This window comes from Arvicola amphibius, chromosome 8 (assembly GCF_903992535.2).
Source record: "Arvicola amphibius chromosome 8, mArvAmp1.2, whole genome shotgun sequence".
Lineage (NCBI taxonomy): Eukaryota > Metazoa > Chordata > Mammalia > Rodentia > Cricetidae > Arvicola > Arvicola amphibius.
Genome location: NC_052054.1, coordinates 63,425,284 through 63,448,568, shown reverse-complemented (window position 1 = coordinate 63,448,568; position 23,285 = coordinate 63,425,284). Strand labels below are relative to the sequence as shown.

The 23,285-nt window shown below is 39.6% G+C and overlaps 1 protein-coding gene across 1 annotated transcript; it reads right to left on the bottom strand.

The window, feature by feature from the left end:
* Positions 1–2,316: 2,316 nt before the first annotated feature.
* On the bottom strand, positions 2,317–13,534 carry LOC119820869 (zinc finger protein 54-like). The gene is made up of 4 exons (XM_038339552.1): positions 13,329–13,534; positions 9,420–9,519; positions 5,503–5,629; positions 2,317–3,892 (listed from the first exon to the last, which is right to left on the bottom strand). The coding sequence occupies exons 2-4, from the start codon at positions 9,447–9,449 to the stop codon at positions 2,910–2,912; spliced, it is 1,140 nt and encodes a 379-aa protein (XP_038195480.1). The 5' UTR covers positions 9,450–9,519; positions 13,329–13,534; the 3' UTR covers positions 2,317–2,909.
* Between the last annotated feature and the right edge of the window lie 9,751 nt (positions 13,535–23,285).

Below are 23,285 nucleotides of genomic sequence, written 5' to 3'. Positions count from 1 at the left end.
TAGTCAAATGTCTCAACATTCATTGTATATAAGATCCATTCATTTATTGGTGATGATCTAACCTTTAAAAGCCCAAGGATCTTTTTCCATCCTAAATTGGTATTTTCAAAAGCCAAAGATTCAATAAATACACATCTAGCTTCTGGTCTGATATTCCTACTTATACAGCCTCAGTTAGTTTTTTTAAAAAGCCACTAAAGGGTTCTCTCTGGTTCTATTTAGTCTTAATATATGATTCAATTCTCTTTCCTAGTTCCTGATCCTGCCCCAAGCATTTAAAGCTGCTGTACTACACAGGGACAAAGTATGTTTGTTGTAGAGAGCTTGGTCTTGAGTATTGCGATAATGTCCCTTGCCAAGAATTTGATCTTGGGAAGTCTCAAATCCTTTTGCTTTCTCCTGTTATTCTAAAATTGCCTCTTCTCTCCAATAACACTTCCAAAGCAGCTGAGGTTTGTCTTCTTGGACCACTGTAATTAATTGAAGCTACTAATGTGGGGTAGCCTTATTCCTTGAAACAGATATTTTCACCATTTCTCAAACAAATGGCAAATGTAGTCCATAAGATACTATTGCTTAATATCTTTTAGATCACTTGTATGTATTGGTTCACATGTATCCTTTGGGTACTTTGTGGCAATTGTTTTTCAGAGGGAAGTACTGGATAGGCAGTTAAGACTCTGGGTAAGTCATCCCAGGGTATGGCATATACTGATGAGGCTAAATTCTGTCCTTGTACCTTCTCTCCCTGCTTATCAGTTTACAAACATTCCTCAGTCTTTTCAAATTTTTTTCTACTGCCTTTTGTAAAGTCTGAATCTGCTGTCTAGTGTTTTGTTCTAATGTCCTCATTGAGGATTCAAAGGTATGAAATTTGTTCAGTAAAAATAACATCTCATCCTTGGACATAATTTTGATGCTGTGGTTATTACCTTCCAGGAGAGATCCCTTATCTGTTAATCTATCATAACTTTTCAACATTCTGATTATTTAAATTCAGCAGTACAAAATCTCTCAAATAATGTCTCAGCACCCTTTGACACTGACTGCATTTTGACTGTCAAACTGATGATACCCATCTCCAAAATGTTGATTTCCCCAACTAGTTATTCATTATTAGTCTGTAAAGACTACATCATTTCTAAAAGTGCCCCATTCTTGGCTGTGTTATCAAATCATTTTTAATGTGATAATATGATTATCAAAACTAATCTTTAGATTCAAATAAAGATATATCAAGAAAATCACAGCCGGGTGGTGGTGGCGCACGCCTTTAATCCCAGCACTCGGGAGGCAGAGGCAGGCGGATCTCTGAGTTCGAGACCAGCCTGGTCTACAAGAGCTAGATCCAGGACAGGCTCTAGAAACTACAGGGAAACCCTGTCTCGAAAAACCAAAAAAAAAAAAAAAAAAAAAAAAAAAAAAAAAAAAATCACATAAGCATTGCAGAAGGCCATCCATAGCATATGCAAAATAATTATTGAACTCGAGTAGGTATGTTATTGGTAATTTTTGTAGCTTTTCAGATCTTACCTGTCATGAGACAATTACAGTGGAGTATGTGTAATAATTACTATTGGCCAGCTGGTGTTGCAGTTGCAGTGGCATGACTGAGGGATGCAAGCAGCAGTGGACAATCCCGGTTTTTGGTTTTGCGCATGTTAGATACTGAAAAAATGCTTTGTTTAATAAGTTAAGAAGAGATATTATGGTGATTTTGAGAGTTGGTGACTATGATAACAAGAAAACCCAAAGCTTTATGTCAGTGTGTTTCATGGACTCTGTGTGCCATGGGGATCATAGGCAGCAGTATGTGGGCCAGTGTGTAATGTACTGAGCAGCAGTGTATGGGTCATGAGAGGGGGAGTGCTGAGCAGCAGTATGCTGTGTCTAAATGCCAGCTGGAGCCATGGGTGGGTGAAGGCATAAGTCACAAACAATCCCACGCCAGTTTGGAATTATGATTAATAGAATGGTTATTTATTTAAAAGGAAAACCTTACAGATCACTGTCCCAGCCAACAGCCCTCTGCGCAATCAGGAAGGGAGCCTAGTCGCCGGAAGCAGAGCTGGAAGCCAGAGAGCAAGCGGAGGGAAGTGGCTGTTTTTTTTTTTTAAAGAGAAAGACCACGCCCCAATGAGCTGGTATCTCAGCGGCTATTGGCTGAAGGAGCATAAAGAGCTCCCGCAACAGGTGGGGAGAGTCAGTGCCCAATGCACCATGTGGCTGGTACCAAAAAGGGTAGACTGGTCCCCATGGTTGGGTGTCAGATGAAGATGTATGCTAAAAAGAAATTCCACACTAGCACTTATTGAATATAATAAAGGGTTATTTATTTAGAGGTAGACTCATATTACAGTCCTCTGCATGAATGGGGAACAGGAACTGAATCCAGTAGCCAGAAGAGAGAAAGTATGTGCTTTACACCAGCATTTACAGTATGAGAGACCTTGCCCAAGTGGGCTGATATCTTAGAGTCTATTGGCTGAAGTAGTTCCTACAGCACCAACTAGCTCTTATAACTTAAAGTATCAGGTTTCTATTAACCTACATTTTGCCAACTGGCTCTTTACCTCTCCTCCATCCTGTACACCTGACTCTTCCCAAGACTTGTCATCTGCTGCCACACCAGATTCATCCCAAGTTCCCCTCTCTTCTGAGAAGTTCTGCCCATTTTCTCCTGCCTAGTTATTAGCCACTCAGCTCTTTATTCAACCAATCAGAGGGAAATTTGGCAAAGACCCATCATCACAATATATAAAAATTATCCTTTAGCATATTATATGTCCTGATGGAATTTATAAGAAAAAAATACCAAAAAATGTACATTATGAGAATGGCATTTTTCTCCCCAGTGTGAACTTTCTAAGGTATTCTATGATTTGAAAGATGGATATAGGGTATGTTAGTCATTGCATTTGTTGTTTCCTTCTAGTATGAATGTTCTGATGGGCTTTGAGGTGGGAGTACCTAATAAAAGACTTGTCACACTCCTCACAACTGTAAGGTCTCTCTCCAGTATGATTTCTCTGATGTGTTCTAAGATGTGACATGTCGATAAAAGATTTGCCACATTCCAGACATTTGTAAGGTCTCTCTCCAGTGTGAACACTCTGATGTCTTCTAAGAGTTGAAAGTCGGAGAAAAGACATGTCACAGTGTTTGCATTTGTGAATTTTCTCTCCAGTATGTATTTTCTGATGTGTTCTGAGGTCTGAGCATGTAGTAAAAGATTTACCACATTCCTTACAACTGTAAGGCCTCTCTCCTGTATGAATTCTCTGATGCGTTCTAAGAGTTGAATGCCGGATAAAGGATTTGTCACATTCTTCACACTTGTAAGGCTTCTCTCCAGTATGAATTTTCTGATGTGCTCTAAGAGTTGAAAGCCGGGTAAAACATTTGTCACATTCTTCACATTTGTAAGGCCTCTCTTCAGTATGTATTCTCTGATGTACAGTGAGGCTTGAGGCAGCACTGAAGTATTCCCCACACCAGTGTGGTGTCTCTCCAATGGAGAATTTTTGTTGCAAAAGTCTGTATGTAGAGTCATAGTAGTCATATTCTCCTTGTCTGTGTTCTGATCTTGCAGTGTGGAGTCTCTGATCTTGAGTAATGTTGGGATATAAATTTAATGATCTTTCACAGACTTTAGAATTGCAAGTTTTTTCTCCAGTTTGCATGCTTTCATGTCTATTTGGGTTTGATGTGTCAATAGAAGCATCCCTGTTATTACTGCATGTGTATTTATTAAAGTTTTCTGTAGTTTCACTTGTTCTATAAAGTACACATGTGGAGGGGTCATGAAGCACGCTGTCAAGATCATTACACTGAGCTGACTCTTTTTCAGTCTTTACATGTTGACAGACAGGATCACATATGCAATAGTTCTCTGAAAATAAGTATAATTCAAATTAATAGGGCTTGATCCAAAACTAAACATTTAATAAATGGCTGTCTCCCTGAGTTCTTTCTAAAAATAATCTAATAAACAACTTCTTAGATATTTTCTTTTCACTGTAATTGAATGTGTTCTCATAAAAACAGACAGGCTCCAAGGGTTTGAGATATAGCAGATACCTCATTCTTATCGAAAATGTCTAATGGCAGAAGATGGATCAGGAAATTGAGACATTAGCAATTAGCTGTGGGATGGAGCTCATTGATTGATTATATTAAAAATACATGTCTATTTTTAAATATTTCTTCTCAGAGATTGATGAAGTGTAGTTTAATACAATCTCAGGTTCAGAGAATTTATATTTACTAAGTGATAGGCAATGAGTACTGTTCAGGAGACCCAATACCTTTAAAGATTAAAGTTTTAATTAAAAGCGTCGAATGGTTTTTCTCTCTAGAAAAACTTATTAGATTCTTCCAAATGAATGGATGGAAAGCTAGGATTCTGCCAGACAGCAGAGGCTCAGATCATTTGAGGCAGGGCTGAAATGGGCAACTACTGTTTATTTCTATTTTCCACTGTCTGAACTCCACACACTGCTGTGTTTCCTAACTTTCTTCATTTGGCTGTTCTCAAGTTGGCACACGACAGACTCCTAAGAATATTTTCCAGAAGGGTGTCTGTGTATTTGCCACTGGGACAAAATATGTAATATGAATATAGACATGCAAGGAGGGCAATTTCAGAATAATCCTACTTCATGAATTGACGTTAGACTTAAAGTTTGTAAAATTATTCCAATCTGATATCAGCATAGTTAAATAAAATTGCATTTTATACTATTATTAAGTCATCATAATTCAGGTATAACATAACAATGCCTTCTAACAGTTACAATAGGCAGGTTGCACCCTGGGACCAGAACCAGTCTACTAATAATCAAGGCATCCTATCAAGTGAAATTGAATATAGAAAAAACATTTCCTGTTCTTGTTTGTTCTTTCACTGGAAGCCATCGCTGTTGTCCTGCTCATTCAAGGGCTCACCCTAGTTATTGCTACTCACTCCTCTCCACATTCCAAGGCAGTCTCATTTGCTCTGGACAGGTGACCAGGCCTATGTTGCACACAATAGTCCACATGTTCTGTAAGGCAGCCCATGACCCATGCTAGAACTTTTAGAAATATAGACACCTAACAAAAAACTGCTCAATACATGAAGAGAACACAAAGTACAAGAATCTAGGAATTATTTCCAATTTATATTTCCTGTCAGAGTCTTTTAGCATATTAAAGAAAAAATTTTAGATAACCTACCTTGAGTTTGTTTTCTCACAAAACCATGTAAGTTACAATGTGGACATGGTTTTTAAGGTATGTATGGAAATATTTGGTTTCTGAATTCATTTTGAAGGCAAAGTGAGGGGTGAATGACACCTTTAACATGGAAATGAAAAGAATCAAATTCCATGAAAAGGTTATTTCTACTACCAAACTTTCAGGCTTCCCTTTGTTTCCAAGACAGCTTAATGAAGTTTACAACCTATAAATTAGGTACATAAAAAGGGCGATTTAGGAATTCTACAATCAAAATGCTCTCACCCACAAAGACGAGGTTGCTATAATTCTCCAACATCACATCAATGTACAAAGTCCTCTGAGCAGAATCTAGGCATTCCCACTCTTCCTGGGAGAAGTCCATAGTCACATCCCTTAATGTCAAAGGATCCTGAAACACAAAGTACAGTTTGACCAAGTGATCCTGGAAAGAGGCTTTCCTTGAGATAAGGAGACTTGAGGAAATGAGGGATGTAGAAGAGTGAATACAATTACTCAAAGCAATGATTTCTGATATAGTCACGCTTTATAATGAATGGTCTAAGTCCCTGAAATCAAGATGACAAAGTGGTTTCACAAGCACATCCATGAAAAGAGACACACATTTATGTCTGGACACAGTTGTCTCCCTGGTATGGATGCTGTGTTTGTGTCCCATGGATCACAGTGTATATGTCTCAGAAGGAAAATGGCGATGAGGAAATGTGCTTTAAATGCTGTACCTATAGATCATGCTACAGTACCAGCAGTGAATCAATTCTGGGCATGTTTCAGCCTGATATGATTGTACTTGAACATGCTTAGCTTGTACGTATAAACTCCCTTCCATCAATGCCATTCCATTAAACAAAAAGAATAGATATAGAAGACAGAATTCACGATTGAATCTATAAGTAAACAACTGTTTTTCCCCCACAGTAACATTGAGTGTAACAGCAATGTATACTGTCAATTTTAACATTACAACATATGATGAAGTAGTCCGTGGAATTACTCTTGTAAGAATATCTGAGTCACTGGCAAGCAGATAGAAAAATCTACATCAGCCACATTTGATAAAATCTAAAATTTAACTCAAGGGTAGGCATAAGGCATCTTAGACAATTAACACATTCAGAAGTTCTGGTGACTATTTCATTCCCAAAGAGTTATAAAAATTGAGGTAAGTCTGAAAATACATTAAATAGTGTTTCAGTTGCAGGTAAGCACGTTAGACGTAGTAACTAGATGGATTCAGAAGTGACATCGATTTCCTGTGAGTAAATGAAGACATTAAATTGTGTGAGAATTATAGTCCATTTTCAGTGTTTTGCAAATAAAATAAAGAACAGAAGAATGGCTCAGGAGAAAATCTGAGCTACTGTGTCTGAATTTTGTAGTGCTCAATGCGTTCTTTTTAGTACTTATGCTGTATTTTAGGTTAGTAGTTTTCACGACTCTTTCTTTAGTTCTCTGGCAGTGCATAGGGGTGACATATTCTGTCTGAGCCATTAATCAGGAACAGAAATGCAAACCTGCAGGTCACAGCCCTTTCCCCAAATCTCCATTGTAAAACATTGCAGGTTTAGGGTAGGGGAATAGAGCCATGGCTGCCAGAGGAACTGACTAGAGAAAAGCAATCATGAAGAAAAGTTCTTTCTCCATCAAATGTGATTGTTGATGCACACCAATCAGTCAGCACTCTAAGACTTCATTCCTGATGTATTCCATAAATGGTACATAATGAGTCCCAGCCAGAAAGGGCTGCACAGTGGGCTCCTGTTTGGGGGGGGGGGTGAAAAAGGTAAATAAAAAGTACTGAACTCTCATTAGTTCAATGAGCTTCCTAACGAAGTGAGTGATGTGAGCAGCAATTCTCCTGAGACAAATAGATAGTCAGTGCCACCAAACACATGGACATATAATCACTATTGTGATATTAAACACCAAAGAGAAATACAGGTAGAGTACAATCTGAACCTACGCTCAAGAACATCAGTTTTATGGCAACATCAATCCATGTTCTGCACTGTCTAGTGTGCTTAAAATTTTAGTAGTAGGATCCAAGTATTATACTGTATTAAAAATCAAGATAATGTCTCTTTTAATTTGACAGATTGTTAAGCTGTGACAACTATTCCTTGTGATTCATTGTGTGCTTTTTATAACCATGATTGAAGGAAATACGACAGACCCCACCAATGGAGCCTATATGCCACAGACATCCTCACATACTAATATATAAAGATATAGTTCCATCCTCTACAGCAATTAGGTTTCAACATATTTTTGTTCATATGCTAGAGTGGAAATATTAAAATTAAAGGTCATAAATTCATGTGAGATATTTATTCTCAAATAACTTGGGGAGAGTAAAGTTGAGAAAAGTGCTACAGGAGATGTAGTCATAACTGAGTTACAGTGTACAGGTGTAGTCCTAAAGTTACAGTGTAAAGGTGTAAGTCCTATACCTGGTATAGGCAGACAACTGTATGGGAATATAACAGAATACTAAAGAGGATCCAGAAAGAATACTGTAAAGCCATGTCCACTAAATATTTAATAAAGGAGGCAAAAAGATAGATTAGAGTAATATGGCCTTCTGGATCCAGCAGGAAAATTAGATTCTTATCTTTCATGTGTACAAAAATCCATTAAAATGGATCAAAAGCCTTATTTAAAACCATAGACACAGATACCATGAAAACACAGGGAATACCCATGAGGATATGGAGATGGACAAGGACTCATTGATTAGAAAGAACACCAACAAGAACTGACCCAAGTATCAACACATGGGACAACATGAAAACCAAGAGTTTCTGTACATCAACAGAAACAATTAGCAGAGCACACAGACACCTACAGAATGGGAGAGAATCTATACCTGTGACACTTGGGATAGGGCTCAGACCTAGAATTTACCAAGAATTACAGAAATTAAGTAACATGGAAATAAAACTGCCAACAACAAATGGGCAAATGAACTGAAGAGAGACTTTCAAAGACAAATATACAAATAGCCAATAATTATTGCAAAAAGTGCTCAGGATCCCTAAAATGTCATTATGGGAACACAAAATAAAACAACTTTGAAATACTGCCTCACCTCAGATAAAAGAACCCTTATTAACTGTTGGTATGTTGGGGGGAGTGTAAATCAATACAGCCATTGTGGGAATCAATTTGGAGATTATTGAAAAAAAATTGAAGAGAGAACTAATGTAAGACTCAGCTTCTCACTCCTGGGCATTGCATAAGGTACTCTGCACCCCCATTTAGAAATATTTACACCCCATGTTTACTGCTACAGTATTCACCATAGCAAACTATTGGAATCAACTTAACTGTCAATCATCAGGTGAATGGATAACAAAAATTGTATACATTTAAAGTGAAATACTATTCAGCTGGAGACGCATGTAATAAAAGTTTGCAGGAATGGAAAGACTCAAAATATGTGATATTAAGTGAGGTAATACAGTGTCAAAAAGAAGAAACCGTATTTTCCCCCATATGCAGAATCTAATCAATAATACGTGTATATGGAAATAATATATATGTGGGCACAGTAGAACATGGAAAAAAGAGAACAAGAAACATTAAATATTAGGGTTGAGTTAGGACTAATGCAGGTAATGAATACAAGTTATAAAAAGGATAAAACTAATTTCTTTTCTAGTTCTAATTCTGTCAATTTTTTTCTTTTTCTTTTTTTTTTTTTTTTGGTTTTTCGAGACAGGGTTTCTCTGTAGCTTTGAAGCCTGTCCTGGAACTAGCTCTTGTAGACCAGGCTGGTCTCGAACTCACAGAGATCCGCCTGCCTCTGCCTCCCGAGTGCTGGGATTAAAGGCGTGCGCCACCACCGCCCGGCAATTTTTTCTTTTTCATGGTAAACATGTTCACAAAAATAAGTTATACAACAAAAATATACAATCCCTTGTGAGGCTGGAACTCTAACTGCATAAAAGTACATTGAGTTGTATAGACTTTGGGTCTGGTGAATTTCAGTGTGTAAATTTTTTTGTCTGTTTGTTTTTGCAACATTTTTTATAATGAAGTTAAAACAATTAAAGGCTTCTGATATCTCAAACTATAACATTTCTACCAGAAAGAAAGAAAGAAAGAAAGAAAGAAAGAAAGAAAGAAAGAAAGAAAGAAAGAAAGAAAGAAAGAAAATAAAAAGGGACATGACCACTGACCTGGAACAAATTAACTGGAGAATCGGCCATTTCGTTTGTTTCTCTTCTTTGAGTTTCTTTTTCAGGAATAATGAATAGATAGATGGCTTGTTGCCCTTTCCTATAACGGGTCAAAAAGAAAAAAAAATTAATACTGGAAGCAGTTAAAGAAAAACGTCAAAACATGTGAAAAGACCCAAGGAACAGACTACGACCAGGTTTCTAGTCAATGATCCTAAATCCAGGATGGCATGGAATTACATTTGAAGCTTGGGGGGAAAAATCACTGTCAATAATATTGTTGCATCCAGAAAAATTCTACCTTAAAATTGATGGAGATAAAAGTACAGTTCAAGACAAAATACAAAGTATAGTACAAAGTAAAGCCATTCATTTCAACAAAGCAAAACCACAGACAATACACCAATGGCAAAAATTGTACAGATGAGTCAGAAGAATCTTCCATAAGAACATGGGAAAATATAAATTTCATGTGAAGAATAGATAAAAACAGGAGAAATCGGAAGTAATAATCCATGTTTGTTTGCAAAATGGGGAGTTTTCTGATTATGCAGACCCTAGAGAAATAAATGTATGGTTCTGAGAGAAAACTTTGAAGGTGGGGGGGGTTATGGCATGACAGGTGAGTCCTAGTAAGAAGAGTCTTCCTTGTGCCCCATGGATTGTGGTACCAATTGGGAAGATTCTGATAAATTTCCTAGCTCAGCTCTGGATTCAAGATATTACAAGTGTATTCATTGCCTTATATACTGGAACCTATACAGAGGAAATAGGAATAGTGTGGGTTGATGAAAAAGGAATGAGATGCCAGGGTTTTCCTTTCTGGAAGTATCTGAAAAGTACAGGCCTATAGAACTGAGGAACAGAAAAATGTTATAATCAGCCAGTTAAATGCTTATTATGAAATATTTTGAACATCAAATGATTCTACATGCAACATGGTTAAGGTAAAAATTATTTCAGACTGTCTAACATAACTGCATGAGCACCTAGCCTACACACAGGCTGCACAAGTAGAGAGAGAACAAGAAAGCTGCTGGACCTTCAGATGTGCATTCATCCCTTTCTTTCCCCCTTGACTCCACACCTCCTCTTTGGGAACTGAACTCCACTGAAGTTGTTCTTTGGGATTGCTGAGAAGACTTGACATTCTACTCCACAGGTTTTTGCTGCTCATGTTCATTGCTGCTCTACTCACAATAGCTATAAAAGGGAAACAACCCAAATGTCCTTCAGCTGACAAAGGGATAGTGAAAATGTGGTACATATACAATATGCAATAGTATTTACCTGTAAAGAAAATTGAAATCACGAGCTTTGCAGGTAAATGGATAGAACTAGAAAAGATCCTATTGAATGAGGTAATCCAGACCCAAAGACAGGTATTGCATGATCACTCTCATAGGAAATTCCTAGTTCCAAATCTTCAGATGTGAGTGCACAACCTGGAGTGAATGCAGTAACCAGAAAAGAAAAAAGGGATTACAGTGCGATGTAGGGGAGCAATAGAGACAGGAATAACAGGGCAGCAGTGATCTGAAGGGGGAAATGGAAAACGGGGGAAGGGATTTAATTATGGAAAAGGGATAGACATAAAGAAAAGGAGGATAACATAACAGTAAGGATGTCTAGACAGTCATAAGGAATTTTACTATCATTGATCTATCCCAAATAGCCCATAATACATATATGTGTGTGTAAACACATACTTTGACATTGCAAATGAAGACTTCCCATCTGGGCTGATAATGATCCCGACACGAGCCATATATTGTCTAACAAAACCACCGAAACCAGCCACGAGAAGCCTACTTAGAAGTTGTTGGTCACAGTTGTCCAAGATACACCAAAAATATTATAGACTATTGCTGTTGTCCATGGTGGACTCCCAGAGGTTGAAGGTGAGATCCTACTGTGATGAATCCATGCACTTCAGACACAAAACCTAGAGAATTCCAGATGGATATGACCTGAAAGCTTCCTGCCTGAGGATTGGCTTTCATGGTATCAGAAGGAAACATGCAGCCTTCCAAAGGAGGGAGTCACCCAACAGTCTTACCCACCTATGACACCTAAGAACCACAACACTGATCTACACTGCATGCTAGTGCTAAGGGAGCAAGAGTGGCACACAAACTTTGGTGGTGACCACAGCTTCTAATTGGACTGAAGACCCTTTCGACAGGAGGGAAATCATGCCTGGTACTGGAAAACTGGCCAGTTTCCTCAGGGCTAGTGAAGTCAGGGATCGTGGAGAACGGCTTCATTAAATTAGCATAATCGCTAACTGAATTCTAAAAATTTTACCTATTCGCATAGATAAATGTTGTCCTCACCCCTAACCATGGAAATTTCTTTTTGAACACATGGAGATTATTACAGAAAACTGCAAGCAGTCAAAATGCAGACTTGTGATGCTTAATCCCCACTGACACATAAGCAACACAACTAACTCCTTTACCTCAGGCTCAGGGATCACTGAGAAAGAGGCGGAAGCATTGTAAGAGCCAGAGAAAGAGGACATTTGCTGTGACACTGTGTCTCCTAGAAATGTCAGAGAAGCTACAAGCATCAAATCTTACAAAATGGCTGCCTTAATATGAGCTTAACAAGGACAACACCAAGAGACATGCTCACATGGAAGGGAGAAAGCTCACTAGGCCTCAACCCTAGTCAAATATGAAGGAATTCTGAGAGCGGGAGAAATAGTCTTCCCCAGAGAAGAGTGTAAACATACTTGAAAACATACAGACTGAGTAGGTTATATTTTTATGTTTAGGAATTCACACAAACATACAACAACAATGAAAGAAAAAGTTACTAAGAAATAATAAATGCCTGTGTAAAGTCAAAATTTAAGATGTTTTATATAAAAAGATTTATAATATTTTCTATTACTGTTCTTCACATAATTAAACTTAATAGGGGGCTAGAGAGATGGCTCAGTGCTTCAGAGCACCTGTTGTTCTCTTAAAGACTCTTTACCAAAAACCTGAATAGCAAATAAAAATTAGTAAAGAGAGTGAAAACAAAATTTCCTGGACTTAGGGGGAGTTGGGAGGACCTTGGACTTAACATAGTGAAGGGAACCCTGATGGCTCTTTGGCCTGGAGAGGGAGGGAGTGGGGGTATGGGTGGAAGGGAGGGGAGGGAAGGGGGAGGAGGAGAGGAGGAGATGGAAATCTTTAATAAAAAAATGAGGAAAAAAATCCTTGTACTAACTGGAACATGGAAAGATGTTCCACACAGATGAAAGGGAACATAATATTATGAAACCTGTAATATTTCTGGAAGTGGTTTTTGTGACCAGTTCAAACTCCATGACATTTAACCTTTCCACATTATTTCATATAAAAAGAGAAACCTAGAATTCATATTGACACAAATTCCCTGGGTACAGAGCAACCCTAGGGAAAAGTTGCTATCCTACTGTGATTACAAGTGACACAGCAGGCTAGGTGGTGGTGGCGCACGCCTTTAATCCCAGCATTCAGGAGGCAGAGGCAGGCAGATCTCTGTGAGTTCAAGGCCAGCCTGGTCTACAAGAACTATTTCCAGGACAGGCTCCAAAGCTATAGACAAGCTACAGAGAAACCCTGTGTTGAAAAAACAAAAACAAACAAATAAACACACAAACAAAACAAGTGGCACTGCAGAGTCACATAAACAGCATCATGGGAGTGGGAGAAAACTGACAAAACAGCTTAAAGTACAACAGTAGCAGATGGAGAACCTGTCCAATAGCAATGACCACGTGAATGTCATCAAAATACCACAAACATGTGTTTCAGACAAGGGTAAGACATTCACACCAGAACTTCAGAGCCTACTTCCTTCTGAACAGCAGAGAAACTGCTTGCACCCCTTTGAGCCTTCCCTTCTGGGTCGCAGCCCCGCAGCTCCTCTGACCTGGAAGGTTTCAGGGCTGTGGTTCCTGCCGCGGCGAGGCAGACTTTCCCAGGCCGCTCGGCGCCGCCACCGCGGCTCCGGGGAGTTTTCGCGTCTCCGCGACACCCGCAGACTCCTCCGCACCCAGGTCTGCACCACAGGATTCCCCGAGTGAAACAGGGAATATTGGAATTTCTGTCACTTCAGATTGATTCCTCCCAGCTGCTCCTCCCATCCCCGCCCCAAATACCTCCGCTTCCGGTTACCTGTTTTTCCCCCTAAACCCGCCTACCACGGGGCTCTCTTTTAGTTTTCCAGTTGCACCACAATCTTTTCAACTAATCTTTTCTGATTGACAGGTGTTCCGTCCCATTAGAGACCTGTAAAACCCACTCCGTCTCAGGCTGCCTTCCACACAGCTCCAGCTGTCAGGCTGCCCTGGACCCGCTCTGCACAGCCTCCCCACATGCTTGCTGCCAGCCATGACCAGAACTGATCTAGGAGGACGCTGCATCCCGGTGTCTGACCGCACAGTGAGTTCTGAACCCTTTAGATAAAAGACAGGCAGCCTAACCTCGACTTGAGTGGTAGGCTCTTGGTCAACAACATGCTTACACCCGAAGCGCGACCCAAATTACTGAAGTCAGATATCTGGAGTGAACGTTGAAGGACCAGAGAAGCAGAGCAGCCAACCACCAGAAAGTTCTTACCTCTAGGAATCCTCAGACCGAATGGGACCGAGATCTTGTCTCCTCCTGCCTTATATTCCCGTCATCACCTCCCTAGTGCTGGGATTAAAGGCGTGCACTACCAATGCCTAGCTGTTTCTCTTTTTTTTGATTGATTCTATCTCGTGTGGCCCAGGGTGTCCATGAACTACTGATCTCCCTGCTCTGCCTGTCCTCTATAGCTAGCTTGGCCCTCAGATATCCACACAAGCCTTATTTGTCAGAACACAAACAAAATATCACTCAGCATAACACCAAACCATAACAGGCTAAATTCAGATTCTAGCGTCCCATCGCGAACATACAAACAAGAGAAGCCGAAACCAAATACTTCAATTGTGCCTTGGGGAGAGATATTACAGGAACTTGATTTTTGAAAAGAATTGGGTGTCTCAAGAAGTCAGAGGTCAGTTCCTTGCTAACATCCCTGGGTTGTGTTTATCCTGAGCTGTACTGATCTCACCCCAGATGGTGGCTTTGTCATTTTACTAACTCAGAAACAAGTTAGGGTGATTCATGCTTAAGGTGATTTAAGGTAAAATATAGAAAGATTCTTTGGAGAAAAAAATGCAATGGCGAATGCAGAGATTCTTGCTGTCCCAGTTGTAGAAAATAAGTAGGAATGTGGTTCTAGCCTTGAAAACGTCAGTTACACCATCCTGTCTATGGCTCTGGGAACATTGACTAAGAGATCTAGGAAAGGGAATGAGAAGGAAAAAAGGAGGAAGAGACAAGACATGCCATTCTCTAGACTCCATACAGCTGCTGTAATCAATAACCAACAGCAGTTGTATTTACCTGCATTGAAAACACACTAGACCACAATCAGTGTAAGAAGCGTGACCCTAATTAGTATTATCAACAAATACCTGGCGTCAGATATCGAAGTAAATGCTGAAAAATCAGAGAAGCAAAGGAGCAGTCACCAGTGTCTTTTGACTTCTTTCGATCCTCTGACTGAATGGGGACTAGAATCCTGTCTCCACTTACTTTATATTCCCGTCTCCACCTCCTGAGTGCTGGGATTAAAGGCATGAGCATCCCAAGTGCTGGGATTAAAGGTGTGATCCTCCACTACCTGGCTTCTATAGTAACTAGTGGCTAACTCCACCTTCTCATCTCCAGGCAAGCTTAATTTGTCAAAACACAAGCAAAATATTATATAACAAGTGTAGGAAATGGAAGGCTTATAGGGCCCAAATGTTGGCTATGGATGGATTGTAGAAGAATCACTGCATTTAGCTGCAGTCCTTTGCTGAGCACACCAGGCTCCAACACACAGATCCAGACTCACAGTCTTAAAGATGTCTCTGATCAGTCTCAGTGGATCCCAAGAAAAATGAGTAGTGATGAACACAATAGAGAGATTAGTTGGAATTGTAGACCAGGACAGTAGAAATGTAGGAGGTGAGAGTGGACAGTGTTTGAGATGCAAACACACAAACATATACAGAGTGTATTTGTATTATGCACATATGTGTTTGTGAGTGTAAAATAGTTAATGATAGATTTGTTTTGTTTTGGTTTTTGAGACAGGGTTTCTCTGTAACTTTGGAACCTGTCCTGGAACTAGCTCTTATAGACCAGACTGGCCTCGGACTCACAGAGATCTGCCTGCCTCTGCCTCTAAAGTGCTGGGATCAAAGGTGTGCATCACCACTGCCTGGCAAAATAGATTTTTTTGAGACAGGGATTCTATCTGTAATCCTATGTATCTTGAAACTAGCTTTATAGACCAAGCTATCCTCGAAATCTCTGAGATCTCTCTGCCTGAAGAGAGTTGGGTTTAAAGGCGTGCCCCAACCTGCACTGCTCAGAGAAAATTTTAAATGAACACATCAGACTGTAATTTCTTTCAGGTTTTAGCATTATTGGTTTTTGTTTGTTTGTTTTGTTGGTTTTTTAAAAATATTTTCTCTGTGTAATTCTGGTTGTGCTGGAACTCCCTGGCAGACAAGGGTGGTGTTGAACTCACTGAGAATAATCTACTTCTGTCTCTAGAATGCGGCATGTGCCATCATGCCCAGCTTATCTGGTTTAATATCAGGTAATACTAAGAGTCAGGAAAATTTTTTTATGTCAAATAGTATTGTAGTTAGCTTTGCTGTTGGTTCTTTGGAGTTCTAATGGAATCCTGTCAATCTGGTCCTGATGTTTATTTAAGGGGGCATTTTATTCTTCTTCAGTCTCATTGCTACTTATACTTCTGTTTACATGGTTTATTTCATGTTTTGAAATTGCGTATGTTATATGCACTTGCAAACTCATATATTTCAATTAGAGTTGTCAGTTTAGTGTAATAGAAGTCTTCAATATGAATGAACAAGAGATCCAGGTGGTTACTCTTTTCTGTAAAGTAAGCTGTTTAGTTGCCTTGGGTAATTGTCAGGCCGGGTAGTAGTGACACACTCCTTTAATCCCAGCACTATTGAGGTGGAGACAGTTGAATTTCCTGTCCAGCCTGTGATACAGAGTAGGTTCCAGGTCAGCCAAGGTTACACAGCAAAACCCTGTCTCTAAAAATGAAACAAAACACTAAGACACAATAACAAAAGTAATATATAGTTGGGCAAGGCCATGCCAGCCTTTTAACCCAGTCCTCAGGAGGCATGGGCAAGAAGAACTCTGAATTCAAGGCCAGCCAGCTCTACATAGTGACTCTTGGACAGCTGAAAATACAGAGACTTTATCTCAAAGTAAATTATTTCCCAAGGAATAGCATTCATTGGAGCACTATGCAAGGTTTGAAAGAAGGGAAACAACCAACAGTCCTATCCAGCTATGCCTATGAGCCACATCAATTGTCATCCCGGCACGATAGTCCAAAGGATGTAATAGTGGCAAGCACAGCTTGGTGGTAGCCACGTCTTTTTCATTAGGTTTAAGACTCTCTTAACAAAAGTTCAGATACCATGAATGGTACTGAAAATCTAGCTACCTTCTTCTGCTGCTGAAGACATGAATCTTGGAGAAATTACTTTACTAAACCAGCATACTCTTTAAAAATCTAAACATTTCTCCTTGTACCCAGAAGTAATCTTAGTCTTCACCCTTCATTCAGGAGACATCTCTTTTCTCAGTCAGAGACAAGTACAAAATTCCATAAGTAATCAAAATGCAGAGTTGTGCAGCCCAGGGCCACTGGATATATCTGTAAACACTTCTACACCTTAGGCTCGAGGATCATTTTTGAAGAGGGTGTGTAAAGATTAAAAGAGTCAGTTTAAAGATTAAAAGAGGCAGAGGGCCTGGGAGTTTGCAGGCAGATTGTGTCTCATGGTATATTAATCAGTGTTCTCTAGAGTAATAAAATACATAGAACATATATATTGGTATGATTATAGGCTGCTGTCCAGGTAATACAACAATGGATGCCTGTAAACAGAAAGTTCAAACATTTATTAGATGCTCTGTCCACAAGGTTGGATGTCTCAGTTGATCTTCAGTATGTCTGTATCAGCAGGCATTTGAGTCTAGGCATTGAGCATCCCACTTGAGATATTCACAGATTTCCAAGGACAAAGAATTACTACCTGCCCAAGCTGCTTCTCTGGTTTAACCCCACAACACTCATAATCAGAACAGTTGGGAACAGCATAGCCCAGAACTGATAATTTAGAGGCCTGGGTCACTTCTTCACTTAGAATAGTAAGTCTAACTCCAGACCTAAGCCCATAGAAACTACAGTGTCTGGTGTATGTGATGATTAAGAGTTATCCGCTTCCCCTAGGTTGCCTAGTTATCTCACAGCCTCTATGCATACATGGAGAAAAGAATTGGCACACTGATTTAAAATACAATCCGTGCCCTATTCATAATTTTACTGAAAATAAACCTTTTAGCTCTTTAATCTATCACCTAATAATGTAGCACCCTAACCTCCCCACCCCAACACCCGCAAGAATCCCCTGATGATTTAATTCCTTTATTAACTAATTTTCTTCATTAAGGAGTTCACCAGACATGTACTAGCCACTCCCACGATCTCTCTCTGTCTCTGTCTCTCTTTGTCTCTCTGTCTCTGTCTCTCTTTGTCTCTCTGTCTCTGTCTCTCTCTGTCTCTCTGCCTCTCTCTCTCTCTCTCTCTCTCTCTCTCTCTCTCTCTCTCTCTCTCTCTCTCTCTCTCTCTCTCTGTGTGTGTATGAAAACCCTTATCTGATTTTCTAGAGTGCAAAAGAATTCTGGTCCTAGAACCTGGTAGGGACTTACTGGTTTTATATATGATTGGGAACATTTGTAATGGGTTGAGCAAGGGACAGTGTAGAACAACATAGAAGAAAGAGCAAGGGAGAATTGATGGAAATGAGAGAGAAGAAATAAGAATAAAGAAATATGGATGGTTGATTCCTGGTGTGAGTAGAATTCTTACCCCTCAAATCTTTACTCTCAGATTTGTAGCCCCCCTTTAGCTACTTGTGGCATCTTTAATTGAACCATAGAAGGAAGTCTTAAAGGCAAAAACCTTTAAGGCTCTCTAAAGTGGAAGTAACAACGAGTATAACATCCCCGCAATGCTACGACCCACAAACTTTTTTGTCTCTACGAGCAATAGCTAAATCAGCCACACAGTGTGGAGCTGTTTGGCCTGTTTGAAACTGCAAAAACCTGCAGCTGAGTTCACGGCAGCTGGTGCCTGGCTCCATCTCGCAGGCAACATGTCTCTGCACTGCTGTTTGGCATGGGACTGTGAGACTAGGAAGCCCAGTGTGGCTTTGTGTCTGTGCATTCAGAAACTTTCTTTTGCTTAACTATCTCGGGCACGACGGAAATTCAAGAGCCTCAGGTTTTCATGCCAGTTTTAACTAGAGGTTTCTTTCCTGTTTGCCAGTTCCTGAATATATACTCTGAGACTTAGATTAATTATAAGTTTGGCTGGGTGGTGGTGGTGCACACCTTTAATCCCAGCACTCAGGAGGCAGAGGCAGGCAGATTTCTGTGAGTTAGAGGTCAGCCTGGTCTACAAGTGCTAAGAAAACCCTGTCTTGCAAATCATATATATATATATATATATATATATATATATATATATATATATATATATATGTTTGGCTGATGGCTCAGACTTACTATGTAGCTCTTGCTTCTTTCTTTCTTCCTTCCTTCTTTCCTTCCTTCTTTCTTTCCTTCCTTCCTTCCTTTTCTTTTCTTTTCTTTTTGACTTTTCAAGATAGGGTTTCTTTGTGTAGCTTTAGTGTTGCTTTTGCTTTTAAATTAACCCAGTTCTATTATTTTATTTTACAATTTTACCATGAGGCTCATGGCTTGTTACCTCACATCTTGCTTGTCTGGCAGCTGCTGGCATCTCCCAGACTCCACCTTCTTTTTTCTTTTATCTCTGCTCGGATTGGTTCCATTGGTCTCTGTAGACCAGGCTGTCCTTGAATTCACAGAGATCCACTTGCCTCTACCTCCCAAGTGCTGGGATTAAAGGTGTCTGCCACCACACCTTGAATTCACAGATGTCTGTCTGCATCTGCCTCCCAAACTTTGGGATTAAAGGCATGTGCTACCACAACTTGAAGTTACAGAAGTCAATCTACCTCTGCCCCTTGAAGTCACAGTGGTCAATCTACCTCTGCCTCCCAAGTGTTGGGATTAAAGGTGTGTACCACCACACCCAAACTACTCTCTTTCTTTCTTTTTTATTTTTAAGGACTTTAACCCTTTTTTTAAGCCTGCATATATTTTTAACACAGTGTAAACCATTTTTTTCTTTGAATCTCTCTTTAATGTATATCTCACTTTTTCTGACTACATGAGTCTTTAAGGACAGGATTAAAGCCTTGGCTTTGACGGCTAGACCCAGCCCATTCCTTAGCTTTGCAGCCTCATGACAGAGGTACCGCCAGAGCCATTTTTATTGCCACAACTCTGTAGCAGTTCAAGGTGCTTGCCAGTGTGAACAGTTCCACAGTCAAATGTTCTCTCTGTAGCTGGATCTCCTGCCTCAAAGGGCCAGAGTTTTCCCTGCCAGGATGGCCCAGAATTTTAAAACAGCGCAACTTTTTTCCTGCTTCGGCTGAAAACTGAGAAGCATGCGGTCAGCTTTTCATCAACACCATTTAAGTGTTTCGTGGCAGGACCTCTTAAAGAGCTGCAGGGTTTTGCAGCTAAGGCTGAGTCAGGAAGCCTCTCTTAGATGAGAGTGCTTACTTGTCTCTAGAAAGCAGAGCAGACCTGAGAAATTGCTGCTACCAAGAAAACATGCATTACTCTATTCTTTCCCAAGCTTTCTCAGGCTTTCTGTGGATGCAGTTATCCATGTGGGCACCATTCTGTAACATGAAGGAAGGCCAGGCTCATTGGGGTTTCTGTTCCGCCCAGTCCCCCAGCCATTTAGTCCCAGAGAAAATCACACAGAGAGTCTACATTAGGTTATAAACCGATTGGCCCATTAGCTCAGGCTTCTTGTTAACCATTGTAGCTTATATTAACCCATTGTTCTTATCTACTTTAGCCACATGGCTTGGTACCTTTCTCAGCTGTTTAGGTTACATCTTGCTTCTCAGGGGTCTGGGCAGGAATCGGCTTCCTTCTTCCCAGAATTCTCCTGTTCTCATCGCCCTACCTCTACTTCCTGTCTGGTTGACTCACCTATACTTCCTGCCTGGCCAATCAGCATTTATTTAAAACATGATTGACAGAAACAGACAATTCTCCCACACCAAGAAATAATTTAATAAATTTAATTTAATAAATTTATGAACTTTTACCTTAGTAGTGACATTATTTAATGAGCTACACCCTGCTGTTTTAGGTGTTACATTTTTATAGAATTTAAGCAATAATTTCCAGAAAGGAACTTAAAGAGCAGAACCATATTCTCAGTAATGGTAAACAAACAAGAGCATATTATAGTTTGAAATTATGAATTTTGTTTTAAATTCTGTTGGGTCTGGGAGGGGGGCACACAAAGATGGGGACAGACCACCAAAGTCTAATAAACCAGAAGCAAACTTTATTCCAGAAACCAGATTCCAGGAAAACCAGAAACAAACTTAAAAATAAAAATAAAATAAATACCGCGGGGCCCAGAAGCTTTTCAGCTAGCTGACACAACTGCCAGAGATGGTGTTTGTTAGGCTGTGGCAGAGGCTGGCTTCTGAACCCTTCCTTTTATAGTAGGGGCACCAAACATTAGGTCTGAACAAAGGAATTTTTACAATCTCAAGGTAAAATTTAGATACAGGTGGCATTATTTTTTTTACATTAATCATAAACTGATTGGCCCATTAGCTCAGGCTTCTTATTAACTCTTATAACTTACATTAGCCCATTGTTCTTATCTGTGTTAGCCACATGACTCAGTATCTTTTTCAGTGGTGTAGTCACATCTTGCTTCTTCTGTGTCTGGACAGGACTGCCCAGATTGCCTTATTTTACAATCTCTATTAACAGAATTTTTTAGTTAAATTAGTGTTTGCACTTAATCTATTGTCTTCCCTGGTACGTTTAAGTGTTTACTGAAGCCCCGTGGTCTTTCCTTTGATGCTGCCAGTTTCACATAGCAGGGATAATGCATAACCCAGAGGTCCTATATCTGTTTCCTAAAAGTTGACTCAGCTCATATCCATAGGCTAGCTCTCAGTTTGCAGAGAGATGCTTTGGCCTTATAAATATAGCTATGGATTTTAAAGTGAAATAACCCACTGTTAATAGTTAATCCTCAAGCTGCTGAGAAAGCTGCTGACAGTCTGTTCTCATTCTCCTAGGCTTACAACTTTATATTTCTTTATTTCTACATTCAGATTTCTGGAATCTACATCTTTATTTTCTTATTCTTGGACTCTTCAGTTCATTTATTATAAATATTAATCATTCATTAGAAAATTAATAGAAGAGAATATCCTCCATACAATGAGTGACTAACACCTCTGGTAATTCAAACAGTATTGACTTGTACTATATGCCCTATGTATATTTTGTTTTACTAGAAGTTGGGCTTGTTTTAATTTTTTCTTTCTACTATGAAAGGCCCATTGATGAGTTATTCTCATTACTAGAGAAAGCAAAAAACATTTCCCATTAAGGGACCTTTAATATTGAGTTATTCTCACTCTTGAGGGAAAAACAAAAAAATATTTTAACCAAAATTAAGCACATAAACAAGACAATTCTAAGCTTTGGGCTGGCTGTACTTGCTCAGGGTGCAGCAGGGAAGTCCTGCCAATTATTTTTTGTAATTCAGATGCCCCTGCTCTCTGCTGGCAGGCTGATCCTGAAAGAGTTGACAGACAGAATGCAGCTTGAGAGCTGAAAGTCAAAAATTCTTAATTTCTTTCTCTATTTCTACTGGGAAGGGGCTTTTTTCCTTTTTTAATTTTTTTTTTTGTTTATGGGGACTTTTCTTTTCTAGGACTTGATTTCACATTTTCCCTTTTCTATTGGGAAAAATTAAACATTTCTCCTTTTCCATTAATTTTCTTTTTTATTATTTATTTATTTATTATGTATACAGTATTCTGCCTGCATGTATGCCTGATCTCATTATAGATGGTTGTGAGTCACATGTGGTTGCTGGGAATTGAACTCAGGACCTCTGGAAGAGCAGTCAATACTCTTAATCACTGAGCCATCTCTCCAGCCCAATTTTCTTTTTTTTTAAAAATTTTCTTCCTCACCTTTCTCTATTGCGGAGATACCTTTTAAAACTTCCTTCCCCCCATTTCTCTACTGGAAAGATTATCTTTCCTGGATTTATCCTTTGTCTCAAGACCCATTTTTTGTTGCTGCTCCTGAGATGGAGATTTTAAGTTCTACATGTTCCAGCCCTATCCCGGAGTCTTGCCTACTACTTTGGGCATATGTTATCTCCAGTCTTGGGGTACCTGACCCTTCTTTCCTTGTTCCCCACATCGTTGGTCACCAAATGCCAGGGTGCACCAAATAGTCAGTTGAAGAGAGAAGGCACTCCAAGATGAAATTTAAGGGCAGTTTGGTAGCAGAAAGTTCCAGCCTCTTCTGATGGATTGAACCCAGAACAGCTGTACAAAAGTGTATTAACTGAAAGTTACACAAAGTATTTCCTCATATCAAGGTTTCTGATATAATTTATATGCCTCACTAAAGAAGAGCATCACATACCCCCAAGGCTCTAGTACACTTTATTATGTATCCTTTGCAATGCACAATAATACAGAGCCTCAGGTGTACTCAAGGCATCTTATGACCAAAGTCATGGGATGGCTACAAGGTCCCTCCAGCAAACAATCACTGTTTTCCATGAGGATTCTTCAAGGTCGGAGTGCTT